Source organism: Cervus canadensis, chromosome 13, assembly GCF_019320065.1.
Source record: "Cervus canadensis isolate Bull #8, Minnesota chromosome 13, ASM1932006v1, whole genome shotgun sequence".
In the NCBI taxonomy this organism is placed as follows: domain Eukaryota; kingdom Metazoa; phylum Chordata; class Mammalia; order Artiodactyla; family Cervidae; genus Cervus; species Cervus canadensis.
Window position 1 is genome coordinate 37,593,087 of NC_057398.1, and position 20,112 is coordinate 37,613,198.

The window sequence follows — 20,112 nt, forward strand, 5'->3', positions numbered from 1 at the left end:
TGTCTGAGAAAAAGAGGCAAGGATAAGCGTGGGCCCTCTAGCTTTTCTTGAAGCCTCCTGGTTCCCGTGTGCGTGTGTGTGTTAGTCACTCAGTTGTGTCCTACTTTTTGTGACCCCATGGACTGTAGCCCATCAGGCTTCTCTGTCCATGGAATTTTCCAGGCAAGAATACTGGAATGGGTTGCCATTTTCTTCTCCAGGGAATCCTCCCGACCCAGGGATTGAACCTGGGTCTCCCGCATTGCAGGCAGACTCTACCGACTGAACCACCAGGGAAGCTGGTTCCTGACCACCCCCCAACCCTGCACGCTTTCCCCCTCACACTCATCCTACCCCATGCCCATGTATCTTGGAAGGCGGCATCAGTGGTTAAAAGTATTGATTCTGTATTAGATGGACCTGGGTTTGAATTCAGATTTCAATACTCACTGGCTGTGCACCCTCAGGCAAGTCACCTAACCTCCTTGTGCTTCAGTTTCCTTCCCTGTAGATGAGACTGAAAGAGTAACTACCTCCCAGAGCTCCTGCAAAGGTTAGGTGAAATAACGCTTGTAAAGCAGGACCCAGCATGCAACATGGTCCCAGCTGCAGCATGTGCTCAGCAAGCAGGGTCATCATCACCACGTAGGGAGCTCTCACTTCCCAGCCTTCTCAAAGGCCTCTCCCCTCTGCAAGGCCTCTCAGCCTCATCACCTTACTCCCCTACTCAAACTTCACCTCCTCCAGGAAGCCTTCCATGGTTAATCCTACAAACTTCACCTCCTCCACGAAACCTTCCATGGTTAATCTTACTGGTTTCCATTCATTGCACTTACACCCCTGGCTGCACTCTGTCAAGCTGGACTTGGACTTGCTGGAATGTTGTTTTAGAGGGAGAATCCCCAGCAACACTGCAAGTTCATCCTAGACATTCCCCCTTATCGTGCCCCCAGCCTCCTGTTTCCAGCCCCTTCCCCAGGAGGGTGGGCAGTGGGATGCTGGTTGAGCCAGTAACTTGTCCTATGGCTCCTGCTGCCCCCTAGCTCGCAGCAAAAAATGCGGGTCCTGCTGTGGGCCGATGGGGGTGATGAGCAGATAAAGTCGCTGTGTTCCCTGCTCCTTGTCTCAGGCCGAGCCTTGGTCAGAGGCCCCAGCTCCCTGATGAAGAAGGCGGAGCTCTCAGAAGACCAGTCCCCGGATGCTTTGATGGAGGAATCCTCCACCAGCCTGGCCCCCACCATACTCTACCTCACCACCTTTGAGGCACCTGCCACCGAAGAATCACTGATCCTGCCCGTCACATCCCTGTGGCCCCAGGTAAGGGGTTGGAAGGGTCCTTGGGACGACCTCATGCAAACCCCTCCTAGTACCTTTAGGGAGACTGAGGCACAGGGGCGGGAGGGAGATGGTCCAGGCCCATGGGGCTGGATGGAAGCCGGTTCTCCTGATGCCCATCCAGCCCATCTATAGCCAGCAGGCCCACTGTCCAGGGAGTGCTGCCACTGTCCAGGCAGTGGTCCAGGGGCTCATTCTATGGAATGCCAAGGAATCAAGTGCCAGCTCAGCACACTGGTCTCTGAACCTAGAAAAGGCAGGCTTTGGGGGAAGAATTTTGTACATCCCGCAAAGGACAGAGAATAACAATGTCTAAAACCATGTCCCCACAATCCAGAATTAACAAGCTTTAGTTAACACTTTGACACATCTGCTTCAGACCTTTAAAAAGAGAGGGAGCAAGCAAGCAAATGTGGCAAACACACCAACCATTAGTGAGTCTACGGTAGTTTAGTTGCTAAGTCATATTCAACTCTTTGCGACCCCATGGACCGTAGCCCACCAGGCTCCTCTGTCCATGGGATTTTCCAGGTAAGACTACTGGAGCGGGTTGCCATTTCTTTCTCCAAGGGATCATCTCAACCCAGGGATAGAACCTAGGTCTCCTGAATTGCAGGTGAATTCTTTACCAACTGAGCCACCAGGGAAAACCCCTGGTGAGTCTAGACAAAGGGTATTTATTCTTGCAATTAACACGAGGTGTGTCTTTGCACTTCTTCTATGGCTTTGAACATTTTTTCAAGATAAAATCATTAAACATGACCAATAAAATAATACATGTAGAAGAAGTAAAACTTTTTTAGCAGATCTTCCTTATTCTCTTTTTGAGTCTTGCACTCCCTTGAGATCCTGATAAACCATCTCCAACAAATCCACGGTTATCCATGCCGTCGAAGGGCTCCCTGAAGCCCATCTGTTGAGAATCCAGCCCTATGGCGTGCTTGCTTGCTCAATCACTTCAATCTTGTCCCACTTTTTGTGACCCTATGGGCTGTAACCCACCAGGTTCCTCTGTCCATGGCATTCTCCAGGCAAGAATGCTGGAGTAGGTTGCCGTACCCTCCTCCAGGGGAGCTTCCTGACCCAGGGATCGAACCCAGGTCTCCTGTGGCTTTTGCATGGCAGGCGGATTCTTTACCGCTGAGCCATTCTTGCCCACGTTCTACTCTGCACAGATCCAGCCCCGAAACCACAAAAGGTGGAGCCGGGGGGTCTAGAGTAGAACTGAACTATGGGCGTGGCCTCAGCAGTGCCATGCCATGGAGAACTGAGGACACCTGTAGGGGAGAGAAGGGACAGGGGAGCGAGCAGCTGGGCTTCCTCCTGAGCGGACACGCTGCCTCCCCAGCCCCCGCCCGCAGAGAGCCTGGGGACTGCAGCAGCTGTCTGTAGGCTCTGTCCTGCCTGGGGGTGGCTGCTCTGGGAAGACACTGCCCAGGTAGCTGCTGGAGCCCGAGTCCTGGAGGCCATCTCGGATTCCCCAGGCTGAGATTGCAGGCTGTCCAACACGCCATGAGCTGGCCTAGGAGGAGCCCCTCCTTTGCCCTCTGATCCTGGGGCCCCACCTTTCTTCCTCCGCCTTTTGGGATCTTCAGGCTCCCTCTTCTCCACCCTCCTCTGCAGGCTCACCCCAGGCCTGACGGGGAGGTGATGCCCACACTGGACATGGCCTTGTTCGACTGGACTGACTATGAAGACTTAAAGCCTGAGGTCTGGCCATCCACAAAGAAGAAAGGTACGTCTGCCCACCCCTCCACACCCCTGCTGGGCTCCTCCCCTCCCCCACCATGCCCTGGGATAGGGGCCTGGTGACCCCAGCCTGACCTACAGATGTCCAAGTTGGGGAGGGGCATGGAGTCTATAAAGAAACAAGTACCTGAAATAGACATGTTGCTCTCAAGTGCTCATTGCACACCGGATGGATTCCAACTAGCTACTCCTTTAACCTGAAGAGAAAGAAAACATGTCTGTTCTGTTGATCCCCTCTGCCTTTTTTAAAAGTATTTTAAAATTTTGTTTTTATGTATTTATTTTGGCTGAGTCTGTGTTGCTGCCTGGGCTTTTCTCTAGTTGCAGAGAGCGGGGGCTACTCTCTAGTTGAGGCCTGGGGACTGCTCACTGCGGTGGCTTCTCTTGTTGGGGAGCACCAGCTCTAGGGCAGGCGGGCTCCAGTCGATGTGGCTTCCCAGGCTCTAGAGCACAGGCTCAGGAGTTGCAGCACACCAGTTTAGTTGCTGTGGGATCCTCCTCACCCGGGGATCGAATCCGTCTCCTACTTTGGCAGGTGGATTCTTTACCACTGAACCACTAGGGAGTGTGTGTGAGTAGCTTAGTCGTGTCTGACTCTTTGGGACCCCATGATCCTCCAGACTCCTCGCTCTGTGGAATTCTCTGTGGAGTTTGTTGCCGTTCTCTTCTCCAGGGGATCTCTTCTCCAGGGGATCTTCCCGATCTAGGTATCAAACCCAGGTCTCCTTCATTGTAGGCGGATTCTTTACCATCTGAGCTACCAGAGAACCACCAGGGAAGCCCCCCCGCTTTTATTTGTCCACTCCATTGGCATACGGGATCCTAGTTCCTTGGTCAGGGATAGAACCCGTGCCCCTTGCATTAGGAGCACAGAGTCTCAACCACTGGACTGCCAGGGGAGTCCTCTGACCCCATTTTTAGAGAAGGGAAAACTAAGGCAGAGAGGCTTCATGTCTTCCCCAAGCCACACTGTGGAAGTGGTGGTGTCAGCACTCTGACCCTGGCATCCAGTGCCTAATCTCTGCGCTGATGAGCCTCAGCCTCTGACCACAGGTCCTATTTTCCCCAGAGAAACACCGTGGCAAACTCTCCAGTGATGGGAACGAAACATCACCAGCTAAAGGGGAGCCCTGCGACCATCACCAGGACTGCCTGCCAGGTACCAAACCAGCATTGTGTTCCAGGCACTAGGCAGGGCGCTGGGGGAACTGTTGTGGGGGTGGGAGCAGGTGGGTGTTCCCAGACACATGAGCAGGATCCTTTAGGGATAGTAAATAATAACAACCACTCTGATGAGAGTTGCTGCCATACTTTATTCTATTTCATCCTCAAAGCAACCCAGACAGAGAGAGACCCTGTCATTCCCAATTTTCAGGCAAGGAAACTGAGGCTCAGAGAGGCCAAGTGTTTCAGCTGTGATCACAGAGCTCAGAAGTGGCTCAAACCTGAGTCTGCTGTTCTGAACCGCTGTCCCACACTGCCTTAAGTCAGGATAACCCTTCTCCCGACTTCTCCCTAATGTCTTATCAGGCTTCATTCTGTCCTCATCCTGTCGTGACACTGCTGGACTCCTGTGGGTGCTTTGATGATATCCTGACCTGTTCAGCAGCTGAGCCCATCAAGACAGTCTGAGAACAGGGGCCTGGGGTTTGGATGGATGGTCTAAACCGCTGGCCCTCGACTGGGTCACTCGGGACTTCTGGGAAGCCAAAACCAAGTTGGAGTTAGAAGGGCAGAAGGTTTCTGGGGATGGTGGGGGATAAGGCCTATGAACAATAAAAGCGGGAGGAAGGAGGAATGGACAGGAGTCTGATAGAATCTCGGCCAGCCCAATGGGCAGCTCCAGAACAAAGACTCCCTGTTACAAGAGGCCCTCACTGGGCAGAAATAGCCAGGCCCTGGCAGCCAGTCACTGCCCAGGCTGTTCTGCCCAGTGTGACATCATCAGCCCAGGAGGCTCCTGAAGGTGTTAACAGTGGTGGCTGGAGGCTAACTGCTCTCCTGGCCAGTGGACTGCAAGGGCAGACACTCGAGTGGCACACCTTGGCTCCTGTTAATTCAGTAGCCAGAATATTCTACAAAACAGCAACTGAATCATTTGGCATTGTGTAAACCAGACCACCAGCTCCCTGACAAGTTGTTTCCCTTCCAAATGGTTTTTCCACCCAGAGCAGGAAGAAAAGGCTCAAGTTTGGGCCCACTGGACAGTGGCTCTGAGAGCTGGCTCTGTGGTGGGTGAGGTTGTGCCTGGGGTTGCATCTCAGGGGCTTCTGTTTCCCCATCTGTCAAAAGAGGACGTTGGCGTCCATGATCCCTGCGGCCCCTCCCAGCTCCACGCTGACTCCACACCTGGCGGCCCCCCAGCCTTTCCACCCAGTGGGGAATCAACAGTGCTTTTCCTCCTCCCATGATCAATCAATTGCCCATCTGGGGCGTCTAGGGTCTCAGCCGCCCGCCCTCTGGGGACCTTGGCCGGGACATCCGTCGGTGGTTCCGCCTGGGAGCCTTGTGCACCAGATGGTCCACCCTGCCAGGGGCAGCCCCGCCACGGAGATGATGGATCTCCTGTCCAGTGGGAGCATGTATGGGGCGGTGGGGAGGGTCTGCTCGGCACGGCTGACCGCGTGTGCTTGCCATGTGGGCAGGGACCTGCTGCGACCTCCGGGAGCATCTCTGCACGCCCCACAACCGAGGCCTGAACAACAAATGCTTTGACGACTGCATGTGCGTGGAAGGTGAGGCCAGATGCCGGGGGCTCCCTCGGTGCCGAGAACCTTGCCACCTCCCATTTTCCTCGAGGCAGGGGTGGGCAGCGAAGGGGGTGAGAGGATCCCTGGGGAACTGAAGACACCAGCAGGAACAGCTTCGCTCGGTGCTTTCCCAATCTGTGAATTCATTTAGTTCCATTCCTGGCATCGTTGCTCAGATTTGCTTTTCTCATCTCTTGAAATACAAGCTGGTATGATCTCCCATGATCTGGAGACAGGAGAAGGGAGGAGAGAGAAGCGTATCTTTTAAAAGAAGATCAAACCTGAGAAGGCTGGTGCTTTCACACCAGAATTCTATCCCAGGGGAGACATTCCAAGTGTGATAACAAGGGGTGAGGAGTGAATTTCCCAGCACTTTCCCAAGGAAGGAGGCTCTTACCCAGCTGGCTCCCTCTGAACTCCTCTGAGCGAGCTCTGAGCTCCCACGTGGAGCAGAGCGTGTCCCTCCGCCCAGGTGTGCCTAGATGTACCCAGCTGTGTGCCAAGCACTCTACCTGTTAGCGCCTCAATCCTCACAACCATCTCAGACAGGAGCTATCGTTCTCCCCATTTCACGCAAAAGTAAACTGAGGCACAGAAATGTTAAGTCACTTTCGCAAACCTATATAGGTAGAAAAGTGGGGGAAATATTTTAAATTGTGTATTCTGAAAATTTTCAAATACATATTAAAGTCGTCTCAATAGTATAAGGAACCCCCATTTCCTATCATCCAGTTTCACTAATTCTCACTCACGGCCGATCTGTGCTGTCCCCTCTGCCCCATCCAGTTCCCCACTGCAATAGGATTTTTTTTTTTTTTTTTTGGCAATAGGATTTTGAAGCAACTCCTAAGAATGTAGATATTTTACCTGTGAATATTTCCATATATACATCTCAGAGACAAGTACTCTTTTAAAAACAAAACACCGAAAATGCACAATAATTACTGGATGTCATCCCACCTCCAAGGTTCACTTCTCTAGGGTGAGGGGTTTGACCTTTGTCCCTTTGTGGACCGTCCTGAGGTACACGCCATATTTTTTGCTCACATTAGCTTCAAAGTTATCTGCTGTGAAAGCAATAAAGCTGCTTCAGTCCAATTATTCATTTGTCCAGTTGGTCAAGACATATTTCCTGAGTGCCTACTGTGTATCAAGTTCTGATCAAGACATTGGGGATTCAGGGGTGAAGAGAACCAACAAGTTCTCCACCATGGATTCCATTCTAGTGAGATGAGTGACAGTTAGCAAATAACTGGGCTTCCCGAGGAGCTCAGATGGTAAAGCATACGCCTGCAATGCAGGAGACCCAGGTTCAGTGCCTGGTTTGGGAAGATTCCCCTGGAGAAGGAAATGGCAACCCCCTCCAGTATACTTGCCTAGAAAATTAGGCAAAATCTGGACAGAGGAGCCTGGCAGTCTACAGTCCATGGGGTCGCAAAGAGTCGGACACGACTGAGCAACTAACCCATACACACACACACACACACACAAGCAAATAATTAGATGTCTGTAAAAAGGAGTAGAACTGTAAAGACAGTAATTCAGGCTGGCCTGGGAGTTATCTTAGAAAGGATGGACAGGAGCGGCACACAAGCAAATAATTAGATGTCTGTAAAAAGGAGTAGAACTGTAAAGACAGTAATTCAGGCTGGCCTGGGAGTTATTTTAGAAAGGATGGACAGGAGCGGACAGCAGAACTAGCCACCTGAAGATGAGAAGTGGGGTAGGAAGGGAGAGTCCCAGACAAGCAGCAGAGCAAAGGCAAGGACCTCGGACAGGAGCAAGGCTGGCATGTTCGAGTGTGCCTGGCACACAGCAGCCACACGCTGGCACAAGGGGAGGTAGGAGAAGTTGGGGGGTAGGATCAGGACTTCATTTACATTATCATGGGAAGGTGTGGGCAGGTTTTTTTTTTTTTCTTCTTTTTTTAGTATTTATGATTTTGCTGCATCGGATCTTAGTTGCTCCGCCACATGTAGGATCCTTGTTTGCCCACTAGGGATCAAACCCGCATCTCCTGTATTGCAAGGCGGATTCTTAACCCCTGGACCGTCAGGGAAGTCTCTCAGCAGGTTTTAAGAAAGGGAATGACTTGGTCTGACTTTTGAGTATACCAGCTCACTCTGGCTGCAGGACTGTGACGGGCAGGACTGGAGAGGCAGGGATGAGCTAGGAGGTGAGGGGATGGAGGTAGGCAGGGGTGGAGATGCTGAGAAGCCGCCTTCTGTTGCCTGTGTGCAAAGCGGGGGCACATTTGGCAAAGGAGGAGACTGAGGTGCATAGCAGGTTGGAGGGCACTTCATTCCAGGGAGCTTGGAATAGCATCAGGACCTCCAGGTCCAGCCTGCCCAGGTGAGGGGACTGTGGCCCTACTGCTGCACATACCCAGTTGGTGCCCTGCTGGATGCTCAGTGGGCAGCCCTCTGCCAGGGAAGCCATCCTTCCTTCCTCCCCTCAGCCTCAGTTAGGAGGGGGTAGCTTTTCATGCCTTCAAAAGCTAACTGTGCAGCCAAAGCCCCATCTGCTCATTTCCCTGGTCCCTCCCATCCTGGTCGGTCCCGCCAAAACTCTCATTTCCTCCCTAGAGACTCAGACTCTGGGGAAAAAACAAAGAAATTGAGTGGAAATGACAGCTCCTTAAAGATGGTCCAGGAAGAGGTTTTCACCCAGATGCTAGAGCAGAGGGATCCAAGTGATGCCAGGAACCCTCATGAGGACCAAGAGTCCTGAGGACTTCTGAGAAATTCTGAAATGTTGCATTCAGGTCCCAGAGCTGAAGTCCAGCAGTCTAGGCCAGCCTGAAGGGTTCCAGAAGGGCTTCTGTGGCTACCAACCACTCCTATTCATGATCCCCTGCCCCTCCCAAGTGTCACTCGTGTGGCCACAGATCTGAAGGCTCAGTGATCCAGGTGTTGGTTCTAGACCCCTAAGGACAAACTTCACGGCAATTCCTGCATCCTCTTGACAGTGACATAAGCAGATCTTAAATTGGTGATGGCCCCTCTCCCTGTGGTCACTCCTAAACGGAAATGTAGAGATTGTTCAGACCACACTAACACCTCCTTCCCTAACCCCCGACGCCGGATCAGGAGGATATGGCTTTCTTAGTTGCAGCACACGTGATCTTCATTGTGGCATATGGACTCTCTAATTGTGGCTCTTAGACTTGGTAGTTGCAGCGAGAGCTTAGTTGGTCCATGGCATGTGGAATCTTAGTTCCCCAATCAGGGATCAAACCCACATCCCTTGAACTGCAAGGTGAATTCTTAACCACTGGACCACCAGGGAAGTCCCGGGAGAATGTGGCCTGAAATGAAAAACACGCCTACCTATGTATACCAGGGGATGTCTATCATGGGCCATGATTTAGCCCAAGCAGGAACCCCTCCCACTGGTGGGCCAAGAGGGGCACGTATACTGTAATTAAGGTGGTCAGGGAGGGTCCCTTTGAGAAGGGACTGTGAAGGAGCCAGCTATGCCAAGAGCTTCAGGAAGGGATTTCTGGCTGTGAGAACAGCAAAGGCCCTGAGGCTGGAAATGGTGGGGTGTATGAGGAAAAGTGAGAAGACTAGGTGTGGCTGGAGTTACAGAGTGAGGAGGAGTGGGAGGTAAAGAGAGCAGACAGAGGGCAGGGCAGGTCCCAGAGAGTCTTGTAAGCCAGGGGAAGCAGTTTAGATCTCCTTTGGAGTACGGTGGGGAGCCCACGGGAGGTTTTATAGGGAAGGGCAGAATCTGAATCTCTTTTATTTATTATTATTATATGCTATGCTGCATGGCATGTGGGATCTTAGTTCCCTGACCAGGGATCAAATCCAAGCTCCCTGCATTGGAAACACAGAATCTTTACCATTGCACTACCAGGGAAGCCCTGCATCCCTTTTAAAAATAATTTTAATAGACTATTTTTAGAGTCTTTTTAAGTTTACAGGAAGATTAGACAGAAAATACAGCAGTCTCATATGCCTCCCCCCCCCGCCCCCCAGTTTCCCCTGTTATCTTACATTAGTGTGGTACACTTTAAGACTGGTGAACCTATAGTGGTACATTATTAAGTCCATAATTTACATTAGCGTTCACTCTTTGTATTGCACATTCCTAGGGTTTTGACAAAGACTAGACATGTACCCACCATTATAGATAGTATCGCACAAAATAGTTTCGTGGTTCTAAATATCTCCTGTGCTCCATCTGTTCACTCTTCTCCGTCTGTGATTCTGTTTTTTAAACCCATTCAAGCTGCCGTGCGGGGGATGGATTGGTTGTAGGGCAGAAAAAAAGAAGGCAGTGATAGTGAAACGGTGCGAGGCCGGGCGGGGGGCGGGGCGGGGGGAGAGGTGGGGAGGACGGACTGGTCTCACGTCTGACCCCCTTGCCTCTCTTCGCTCAGGGCTGCGCTGCTACGCCAAATTCCACCGGAACCGCAGGGTCACCCGGAGAAAGGGGCGCTGCGTGGAGCCCGAAACGGCCAACGGCGACCAGGGGTCTTTCATCAACGTTTAGCGGCCCGCGCGAGACGCCTCCGCACCGGCCTGGGGAGCGAGCTCCGGAGTTTTGGAGAAGCCGGGCAGTTTGTTTATAACTAGCGGTGGCGGATCAAATGCGGGACCAGCTGACTGAGGCTGCAGGCTCAGATCCAGGACGCTCCGTTCCGAGCCCTGGACGAACTGCCCCTGCCCAGGAGCCGAGCAGCAGCACGCCTGCACCCACCCCTGGGCGGACGGGAGACCCACACCGCCTGCGCATCCGGTGTCCGTGTTCTCCGCGATGGCAATGTCGAGAGTGCCCTCTATCGTCCGACCGCAGCACTGCAACGGTTTCAAGTTTCAAAAGGAAGAGGTTTTTGAGCTGGCAAAGAATGGAAACTCCTGGAGAGAGGGGGAACCAAAAGGCGGGAGATGAATACCGAAGCACCTCCTATGTACCAGGCACTGTGCTAAACGCGGGCCATACGTTATCTCGTTTATCACATGACCTTTTAAAGTAGGCATAATCACCATTTTACAAGTGAGGAAACTGAGGCAGGCTTAAATGATCTTGTCCAGGGTCCCAGATCAATGCTCCTCAAACCTTCACCTGTGTGAGAATGCCCAGGGATCTGGTTAAAATGCAGATTCCAATTCAGTCGATTCTGCATTTCTAACAAGATTCAGGGCTTGCTGATGCTCCTGGTGACCCGGGACCTCACTGAAAGCACCAGGTCCCGGGGAGTCAGGAGTGGAGCTGGCATCTGAACCTGGGTCTGCCCAGCTCCAAGGCTCACATCCTTGCTCTTCCACAACCAAGGACTCATTCCAAGTTCTCCACGGCTTTCAGTGAGAGACACGTGTTCCTTGGTGGTTCCTTTTGCTGTGGTGAAGGCTGGAATAACAGACAATTCCTTCCCTGGACAAAGGTGTATCACTTCAAAGAAGAAGAAAAAAAGAAAACGTGCATTAAGCACCTGCTTGCTTACAAGGCAGGATTTGGGAAGACTGGCGAACTGGTGTTCTGAGAGAGGAAGTGTTTAAGGGAAATGGTAAAGCTGTTCCTTATGTCTATGGCCCTGCTCACCCCATCCCAGGACGTGCACCTTGGAGGGGCCTGAAAGCTGCCATCCCAGGGGTTCTTTGACTTTTGGAGTTCATGACCTTTGAGAATCTAATGCAAGCATGGACTGAAAAACACACATTGCCAGTTGGCACCCACTTTGTATACGTCTTAGTGGTTCTAGGTCCCCCAGAGACCATCCCAGGTCTACAGGTCTACACTTCTTCAACAGAGTGTACTGAGGAGCTGGGGACATCTCTTCTAACTGCATTCATCATGGGCCAGACCCATGATGCCCACCCGAACACCTTTCCAAGCTGATGTGACTCTAGTGGCCACCTCAGGGGAGTCACTTAAATCCCTCCACCTGGCATCTCACTCCTGACCAACCCTCAGGTCCAAGGCAAACAAGGTTGCAAACCTTCCCTCTCCAGATGCCTTGCTGGCCTGGACCCCTGCCGGAGGGACCACACCCACAGGATGCCAGGCCTGTTTACTCCATTGGGAAAATCAGTTGGGGGTCAAGGGTATGGCACCGAGGAAGGCAAACAGATCTAGAAGAAACCAAATACACCGGCTCTTTTCTCCTTATTCAAGTTCAAAGCCCATGGGAATCTTAGGGAGGGGAGGACCGCAAGAGATCAAAGCCGGCTATTTGAAAATTGAATCCGCCTGCAGTTTTGTCTGTTTGAGACCAGACAAGGCCTGTGCTGTGTGCCTCATATGGGGTGGCCGATTTGAGATCATGATAGAACCCTAGTGGTGGTGGCTGCTGGCAGAGAACCCAGAATTGCTTTTGTCTGGTGGCGGCGGGGCGGGGAGGGGGGGTGCGGTGGGCAGTGGTAAGGGTGGCCCTGGCCATCGATGATGGAAACACAAAGCTAGAAGGCTCAATGGAGCTATCAGTGCCTACCAAGGGAGCTCCATGGCTGGAAATTCAGGGCCTATCTCTTTGCCCTAGCTACTGCCATTTTGCATTTGCAAAGGCAAAGTGGGTGGAATTCTCTTAACTCCAGAGTTAGGGGTTCCAAAGCCCCCTCTGTGTTTAACAAACCTCTGTGCCAGAAGTTCTTCCTTAGGTCTACCTTAAATTTCTTTTGCTGGTGCATAAGCCAATATCCTCGAATCCAGGGTTCAACAAACTTATCATAATGGGCCAGATAAATATTAATATTATAGGCTGTGTTCCAATGAAGCTATTTATGAACACAGAATTTCAGATAATATTCACTTGTCACAGACGATTATTCTTTTGATTTTTTTAAAACACATTTTGAAATGTGAAAACCTCTTAACTTGCAGACTACACAGAAACAGGCAGTGGGTTGGACTTGGATCCCAGGCCGTGGTTTGCCAATCTCTGCTTTAATCTGCTGGTCTCAGCCTTGGCTGCACATTAGGACAGTCTGGGGAACTTTCAAAGATACCAAAACTTTCAAAGGTGCCTGAGCCCACCTGCGAAGATTCTGGTTTAATCGCTCTGGGTTGTGTCTGGGCATCGTACTTTTGCAAGGCATCCGGGTGGCTCTACGTGTCACCTGGGCCTGGCCTGGGACCCCTGCCCTTGTCCTCCTGCGGTAGTGAAGCTGCTGACAAACAGCCTGCTCCACCACTCACTACCTTGGTGATCCTAGGAGACTTCATTAAGGTCTCTGTGCCTGGATTTATCTGTAAAATGGGGATAATCACTCCTTCTTCATAGTGGTGTTGTGAGATGTAAATACAAAATCCTAGCAACATGCTTGCTACAGTGCCTGGCACATAATAAGCCCTCAGTGTCAGCTAATTTATTTTCTAGGATGATTTTAGCAGGTGTTCTGGTTTTTGACAGTGATCCATCATGTACTCAGAGATCAGTTCAAAGTCACCATTCAGGATCCTTTCCCAAAGCATGTTCCCTGGAACACAGGGCTGTGAGATACTCCCTTAGGAAAGAGGGGATGGGGTTCTGTGGTCAAAGAGGTTTGGAACACTGTTCTGGACTCAGCCCAAAGCAGCATGTACAGATTCTGTACACTAAGGCAGAGCTGTGGATGTCAGTGGCTTTGCAACAACAGGATCAGGAGTTTGTAAATATATCCCCCCTCCTCACCCTGAGGCTGGGAAGAGCTGAGCAGGAGGCCAAGTGGAAACCAATAGCTACTGGGATGGTCACCTGTGCCCCCTGCATTCCTCCTGAGGGAGCTTTCCAGCCATTCCCCAGAGATACTCACTGTTCCCACGGGGATGCCTTTCTGTGACTTGTCTGGTGATGCCAAGAGTGGCTCCTGAGCCTGCCAGAGATGGGCGAAGGGTCAGAGGACATGAGAACCATGCCACATGGGAATGTGACAGCTTCACCTGCCCCTTGAGGAATCACCGAGCCATATGTCATGTCCCGAAGCCAAGACCCCTTCCATCACCTAGAAGCTACAGGTGGAGCCTTTGTTGTTAATTCACTCAATCATGGCACCCCATGGACTGCAGCACGCCAGGCTTCCCTGTCCTTCACCATCTCATGGAGTTTGCTCAGACTTATGTCCATTGAATTGGTGACGCCATCCAACCATCTCGTCCCCTTCTCCTCCTGCCTTCAATCTTTCCCAGCATCAGGGTCTGCCTTACTTCAAGCCATATTCAACACATCCAATACAATCTGATGTTGAGATGACGGGCATCAACTTCCTGGAAGGGATCCGCTTTGCAGCTGGAGAGACTTCCATGTAACCTGCAAGGAACACGTTTATGAAACAACAGAACAGCAAGGAAAAATTGGTGCTGGGAGACACAGCAGGAGAGGCAAACTATTTAGGCTCCTCGTTGGGGGTTGCATGCAGTTGACAGGGACACCATGTCCTTCATGATGATCTACACTCCTGTGGGAGATGGGAGGGCATGTGCTGGGGAGGGCATGGTAGGACTTGCCAATCTGAAGAAACAGGGGCTTCCATCACAGGGAGTATATTTACTGAATCCTAAATCAGGATGGTGGTCTGATGGAGGATAAGCAGCCTCTTCTGGATGCAAAAGGATTTCTGGTCCCTCCATCCTTTTTTTGTTATTGTTGGGACAAGGAATAGTGATTTTATTCGGAAAACCAGCCAACCCCATCTTGCCTGAGTTAGAATTCAGTCTCCTTTTATATTTAAAGGGGAAACTCAAACACTTTCTGGTTCCCATCAGCCTTCATCTCTTCCTCCCTGCAGTCAGTCATTCACAGGTGAACCTGATCAGGATGTTCCTTGTGTGCTAAACAAAGGTATTTTAGCTAAATGCTCATTATCTGGGAAGCAGGGTTCCCAGTAATGGGCCATTATGTGTAATTTAAGTTTATAGGCAATGTCCCTGTAGTGATTTATTTGTAATAGGATACAAAAGGTCTTCCCTATCACAATTCCCACTGTCAATGTCCGTCCCAGTCTTGTGGGGGAAAGACCTGGGAACTTGGCAGAAATGTGGGATCCCGGCCCCACTGGGACCTGTTGAATCAGTATCTCTAGGGGTGGGTTTTCACAGGTTCTCCAGGCTGTCCTTGTGCACAGTAAAGGTTCAGAGACACAGCAGAGGCAGAGGGGGAGACAGGACAGTCAGACAACCAGGGACATTTGGATGATTCGGGGGCGTTTGCATATGGGTGTGAGTTGACCAATCTGAGATCCACTTTGCCTGGGTAATAACCAGCAGTGACCAACTTGCAGGCTCCAAGGCCCTGCCTCCTGGGCTGGAACTGGCCTTTATTTTCAGAGGAAATGAAGTGGAGCATCTGGGCCTGGGGCCTCAGTCGTTGGGTTTTCTGGCTCTTGGGAACTTCCCTGGGGGACTATGGTTCCTATTTATAAAGTATGGGGGCAACAGGGAAGTGGGGAGGTGCTACACCCTTGAGTCCCATGCTGGCGTGTTGCATGCGCTCTCTTGAGCTGTAAATAAAGAGATGATGGTTAATAAGCTTCGCTGTTGTCTCTCTCTGCCCCTCAAGATGGTCTGTCTTGCAGACAGGGAGCACTGTCAGGGTGTTTCGGGGGAACTCAGCCTGGTGTTTCTCCAGCTACTTATTCATTCATTCTGCACCTTGGATTAAGCATTTGCTCTGAGCTAAGCAGAAGAGAGTGGCAGATGATGAGATGGTTGGATAGCATCACCTATTCAATGAACATGAACTTGGGCGAACTCCGGGAGATAGTGAGGGACAGGGAGGCCTGGTGTGCTGCAGTCTATAGGGTCGCAAAGAGTCTGACATGACTTAGCAACTGAACAGCTAAGCAGTACACAGGCAGGTAGGGTCTCTGCCCTCACCTGGACTGCATCATGGTCCTCTAACCAGACCACTGGGTGGGAGTTTCATATTTTTTATCTTCTCCCACTTTAGGGTTGGGGCAGCTAAGGTCCCAAAGAGATTACAGGCCATATACAAGGCTGGCAGGCACACTGCAGGCAGAGAGTGCTGAGAAAAGCAGGTGCCCGCTTGGGCAGAATGAGGAAAACAAAGCCCCGCCACCTGAGGCCAGGCCTGGGCAGGTTCAGATGCCGACTTGGGAAAGGGCGTGAGCTGGCTGGGGGTGGACTGTCTTAGCACCAGGAAGGACATCTGTTATCTTAGTGGCAGCTCCAGCCAGCACCGCCCAGCTGTGCAGACCAGACCCCCTCCAAGCCTAGCTGATCAGAGCACGGCTATGTTATGGCTTTCAGTGGCTCTGTGTCCTAAAGCCAAGGGCGGGTCCAGACCCTCCTGGGAGCCAGAGTAACCACAGATGTGGGAAGCCCCTAAAGGCCCAGGGTCCTTGTGGGGATTTCCCTGCCCAGGCACCACTGAGGGCCTGGTTCCTGCAGCTTGGATAGGGAAACCCCCCTAATCCAGGGTTTCTGTAACACAGGCCTGGGGTGCCAGTGTCAGGATATTCTGAGGGGCAGACCCACGGTTCTGAGCCTACCCAGGCCCCTGACTCAATCTCTAGGGGTGGGCTTGGGAATCTGCATGTTGATAAATACCCCCTCACACCACCCCAAGTCCTGAGAACTACTGCACCAAACCTTCCTGAGAACTCACGTTCTTCCCTGCTAAGGCCCCAGATAGCTGGCAAATCCCCCACTGAGAGTGGATCCCAGGAATCAAGCCCAGGAGGTCCGCCTTCATATAAGCAACTGCTCAACTCAGCCATTGTTTAGTACAAAAGCCTCCAGAGACAACACAGAAATAGATGAGCACAAATGCATGAACATGGTTGTGTTCCAATAAAACTTTATTGACACCAAAGGGCAGCAGGCTGGATCTGCCCTTGGTCTGTAGCCAGGCCCTAGTTACTGCTGACCCCGGGGTCAATGGTTATAGAAAGGCATGCTGGGCTTCTAAAATCCCCCTTTGTTGTGGAATGTCAATTCAAACCCATTTCTGCTAAGGAGGGTCTGAGCAGTCTGAAGTGAAGGGTCAAGATCAGCTGAACCTGAGGCCATGGGACTTCAATGCTCCGTGCTGGCAGCGTGCATGCAGCCCTCAGGGGATCAGGTGGCTGGATTGGCAGTGTCTCAGGGTTCTCCAGAGAAACAGAACCAACTGAGCATTTGTATTTATGTATCTTTAAGTGTCTATGTGTTTACTTCTTCTTTATATATGTATTTATATAGAGATTTATTTTAAGGAATTGGCCCATGCTATTATAGGAGCCATCAAGTCTGAAATTTGCAGGGCCAGCCAGCAGGTGGGAAACTCAGGCAGGGCTCAATGTTGCAGGCTTGAGACCATGTTTTTTGTTCCCCAAGACCTCAGCTTTTGCTCTCGAGGCCTTCACCTGATCGGGTGAGGCCCACCCACATTCAGCCAGGTCCTCTCCTTTACATGAAGTCAGCTGCTTGCTGATGTTGGCCACATCTGCAAAGTGCCTTCACAGCAGCACCTGGAGTGGTGTGTGATTAAATCTTTGGGTACAACAGCCTAGCCAAGTTGACACATAAATATAATCACAGGGGCAGAGGCGGGGGGAGCTCCTGGAGCTGGGCTCCCAAACTCCAGATCCAGATCACAACACTTGGGTGTGTGGTAGCATCATCTGTGATGTACCATGAAGCTCTGGGCCTCCTTGCTCCGTTTGCCAGCTTTAGCTTCAGGTGGCAGCAGCAGTGGTTACCATCTGTCATGTATGTGGGCATGGGTGCTTTGGTGTGCCCAGAGGAACGTCTGGACCTGAAATTCCACTTGGAGTGGATAGGGTGCAAGGGTGCTGTGAGTGGACCCACATAGGCAAGTGGCTAACAAGGGCACCCCTTCCTTTCATCGCACCCCCACCCCCAATGCTGTATCCTGAAACCCACCTGTTTGTGCTGGGAGGCCAGCCTCAGGACAACTGGGCTGCTTCCACACTGGTGATTGGTCAGTGCGGTAGGGCTGGGTAGTCAATTCTGCACAATGTGGCCCCAAAATGTCCCACTGTGTTCCCACCCTTGACCTTGTGTCAGCTCCCCACACATAAGTGAAATCCAGGGTTAGCGAGGAAACGCATTCATCTGAACACTGCCCTGACCTCTGTTTACTGAGCTGAGTCCACTGCATGAGGCACATACCCTCTGGTGTAGCTGGAAGTTGTTAGAGCCCATTTTGCAGAGCAGGAGAACTAAGGCACTAAGAAACAAAGGCCACTTGTCCAAAGTAATGTAGTTACTTAGTGGCAGAGCTAGGGACAACTACCAGGTGTCTCTGAGTCTAAAACCTAACTGTGGGTAATAATTCCCTGGCATTCTAGTCATTGGGGCTTCCCTGGTAGCTCAGATGGTAAAGCATCTGCCTACACTGTGGGAGACCCAGTTCAGTCCCTGGGTCGGGAAGAGCCCCTGGAGAAGGAAATGGCAACCCACTCCAGTATTCTTGCCTGGAAAATCTCGTGGACTGAGGATCCTGGTAGACTACAGTCCATGGGGTTCGCAAAGAGTCGGACATGACTGAGCGACTTCACTCACTCATTCTAGTCATGAAGACTCCACACTCCCCTGCAATACAGCACAGGGAGCCCAGTCTGGAGCTACGTGATCACCAAGAAGGGTGGGATGGGGTGGGTGGGAGGCAGGCTCAGGAGGGAGGAGATAAATATATATATGGCTGATTCGAGTTGTACAGCAGAAACAACACATTGTAAAGCAGTTATCCTCCGATTAAAGGGAAAAAAGAAAGAAAGAGTCTATGCTTCCGAAGCAGAGGGTATGAGTTTGGTCCCTGGTCAGGGAACTAAGATCCCACATGCTGTGCAGTGCGACCAAAAAATAAAATAAAACCTGATTATGGCCACCAGTCTCATGTTCCTCTCAAAGGCCATAAATTCACTGAGCACCTACCAGGAGTCAGTCACCAATTCTCACCCTCAGGCCCATCCACTTGGCAGATCACAGGACTGTGAGCTCACCCTGGGGCCATCAAGACTGCTGTCGGGGCCAGCGGGGGTGGGGGGTGGGACAAGAGCTCTGCCTGCAGGTCCCAGCCCTGGGCTGCCTAGGGCGAAGGTCACCCACTCACCTTTAGGCCGCCTCCCGGAGGGCTCCTCAGAGAGAAAAGGGGTCGAGATTCCTCCCAGGGGCTTTCCAACTGGTGGAATCTGTGGAGGCACCCTGCCCAGTCCCACCACTGCTTCCTCATTCTTTTCTTATCTCTCCGCTAGCTCCTTAGTGACCCCCAGCATGTGAGCGGAGACCTCGTGGAGCCTGCAGCAGAGACTGAGAACCAGTGAGCAGGCAGCAGTGGGTGAAAGCAAACACCAAGATAAACCCCACCTCAGATAGGCATCCGGGGCACCGCAGGGCTCAGCAGCATAGCTGACCTTGTTTGTGTTTCTGAGCAATCACTGAGGAGCAGCCAGAGCTCTCACATGCCTCCTTGGACTCCAACCCCATCCACGTGGAGAGATGGGAGGCCACACAGAGAAAAGGAGGCAGCAGCCTGAACTCAGGACAGAGCTGGGACAGGCAGTGGAAGTGGGAGGCAGTTGGCATATTTAGTGAGGGGCCTGTGAGATCAATCTGCCTGCCAATGCAGGAGGCATAGGTTCGATCTCTGGGTCAGGAAGATCCCTTGGAGAAGGAAATGGCAACCTACTCCAGTATTCTTGCCTGGAGAATTCCACGGACAGAAGAGCCTGGTGGGCTACAGTCCAGGTGGTCACAAAAGAGATGGACAACAACAATAACAATCTCAACCTCCCAATCCAGCAATCCTCTTTATGTCACCAGCTGTATGCATATGTGTGTGTGTGTGTGTGAGCACATGTGATCTCACAGTTGTTCAGTTGTTAAGTTGCGTCCAACTCTTTGCAACCCCTTGGACTGTAGCATGCCCAGCTTCCCTGTCCTTCACCATCTCCTAGAGTTTGCTCAGATTCATGTCCATTGAGTCAGTGATGCTATCTAACTATCTCATCTGCTGCCTCCTTCTCCTTTTGCTTTCAGTCTCGGGGATTAGCAGATGCAAATCACTATATACACACACACACACACACACACACACACACACACACACAATGGATAAGCAACAAGGTCCCTGCACAGGGAACTTTTTTCAATATCCTGTAATAAACCATAATGGAAAAGAATATGATAAAGAATGTATAGATACATATTGTTGTTGTTTAGTTGCTAAATCATGGCCATCTCTTTTGCAACCACATGGACCATGTAGCCATGTAGGCCACCATGCTCTTCTGTCCATGGGATTCTCTAGGCAAGAATAATGGAGTGGGTTGCCATTTCCTTCTCCAAGGGATCTTCCCGACTCAGGGATCAAACCTATGTCTCCTGCATTGGTGGGCAGACTCTTTACCAC

General features: G+C 51.5%; 1 protein-coding gene and 1 long non-coding RNA gene across 2 annotated transcripts in view; one reads left to right on the forward strand and one right to left on the reverse strand.

Annotated features, from left to right (window-relative positions):
* DRAXIN (dorsal inhibitory axon guidance protein) overlaps positions 1-11,223 on the forward strand; it is a 27,854-nt gene extending 16,631 nt beyond the window's left edge. The window contains exons 3-7 of the mRNA XM_043486175.1: positions 1,109-1,296; positions 2,938-3,049; positions 4,133-4,222; positions 5,709-5,798; positions 10,201-11,223. Coding sequence (XP_043342110.1) covers positions 1,109-1,296; positions 2,938-3,049; positions 4,133-4,222; positions 5,709-5,798; positions 10,201-10,313 — 593 coding nt within the window. The 3' untranslated portion in view covers positions 10,314-11,223. The remainder of the gene's footprint in view (positions 1-1,108; positions 1,297-2,937; positions 3,050-4,132; positions 4,223-5,708; positions 5,799-10,200) is intronic.
* LOC122452505 lies at positions 11,059-18,975 on the reverse strand. The gene is made up of 3 exons (XR_006272716.1): positions 18,814-18,975; positions 13,553-14,046; positions 11,059-11,195 (listed from the first exon to the last, which is right to left on the reverse strand). It is a non-coding gene; the product is annotated as an uncharacterized LOC122452505 (long non-coding RNA).
* Between the last annotated feature and the right edge of the window lie 1,137 nt (positions 18,976-20,112).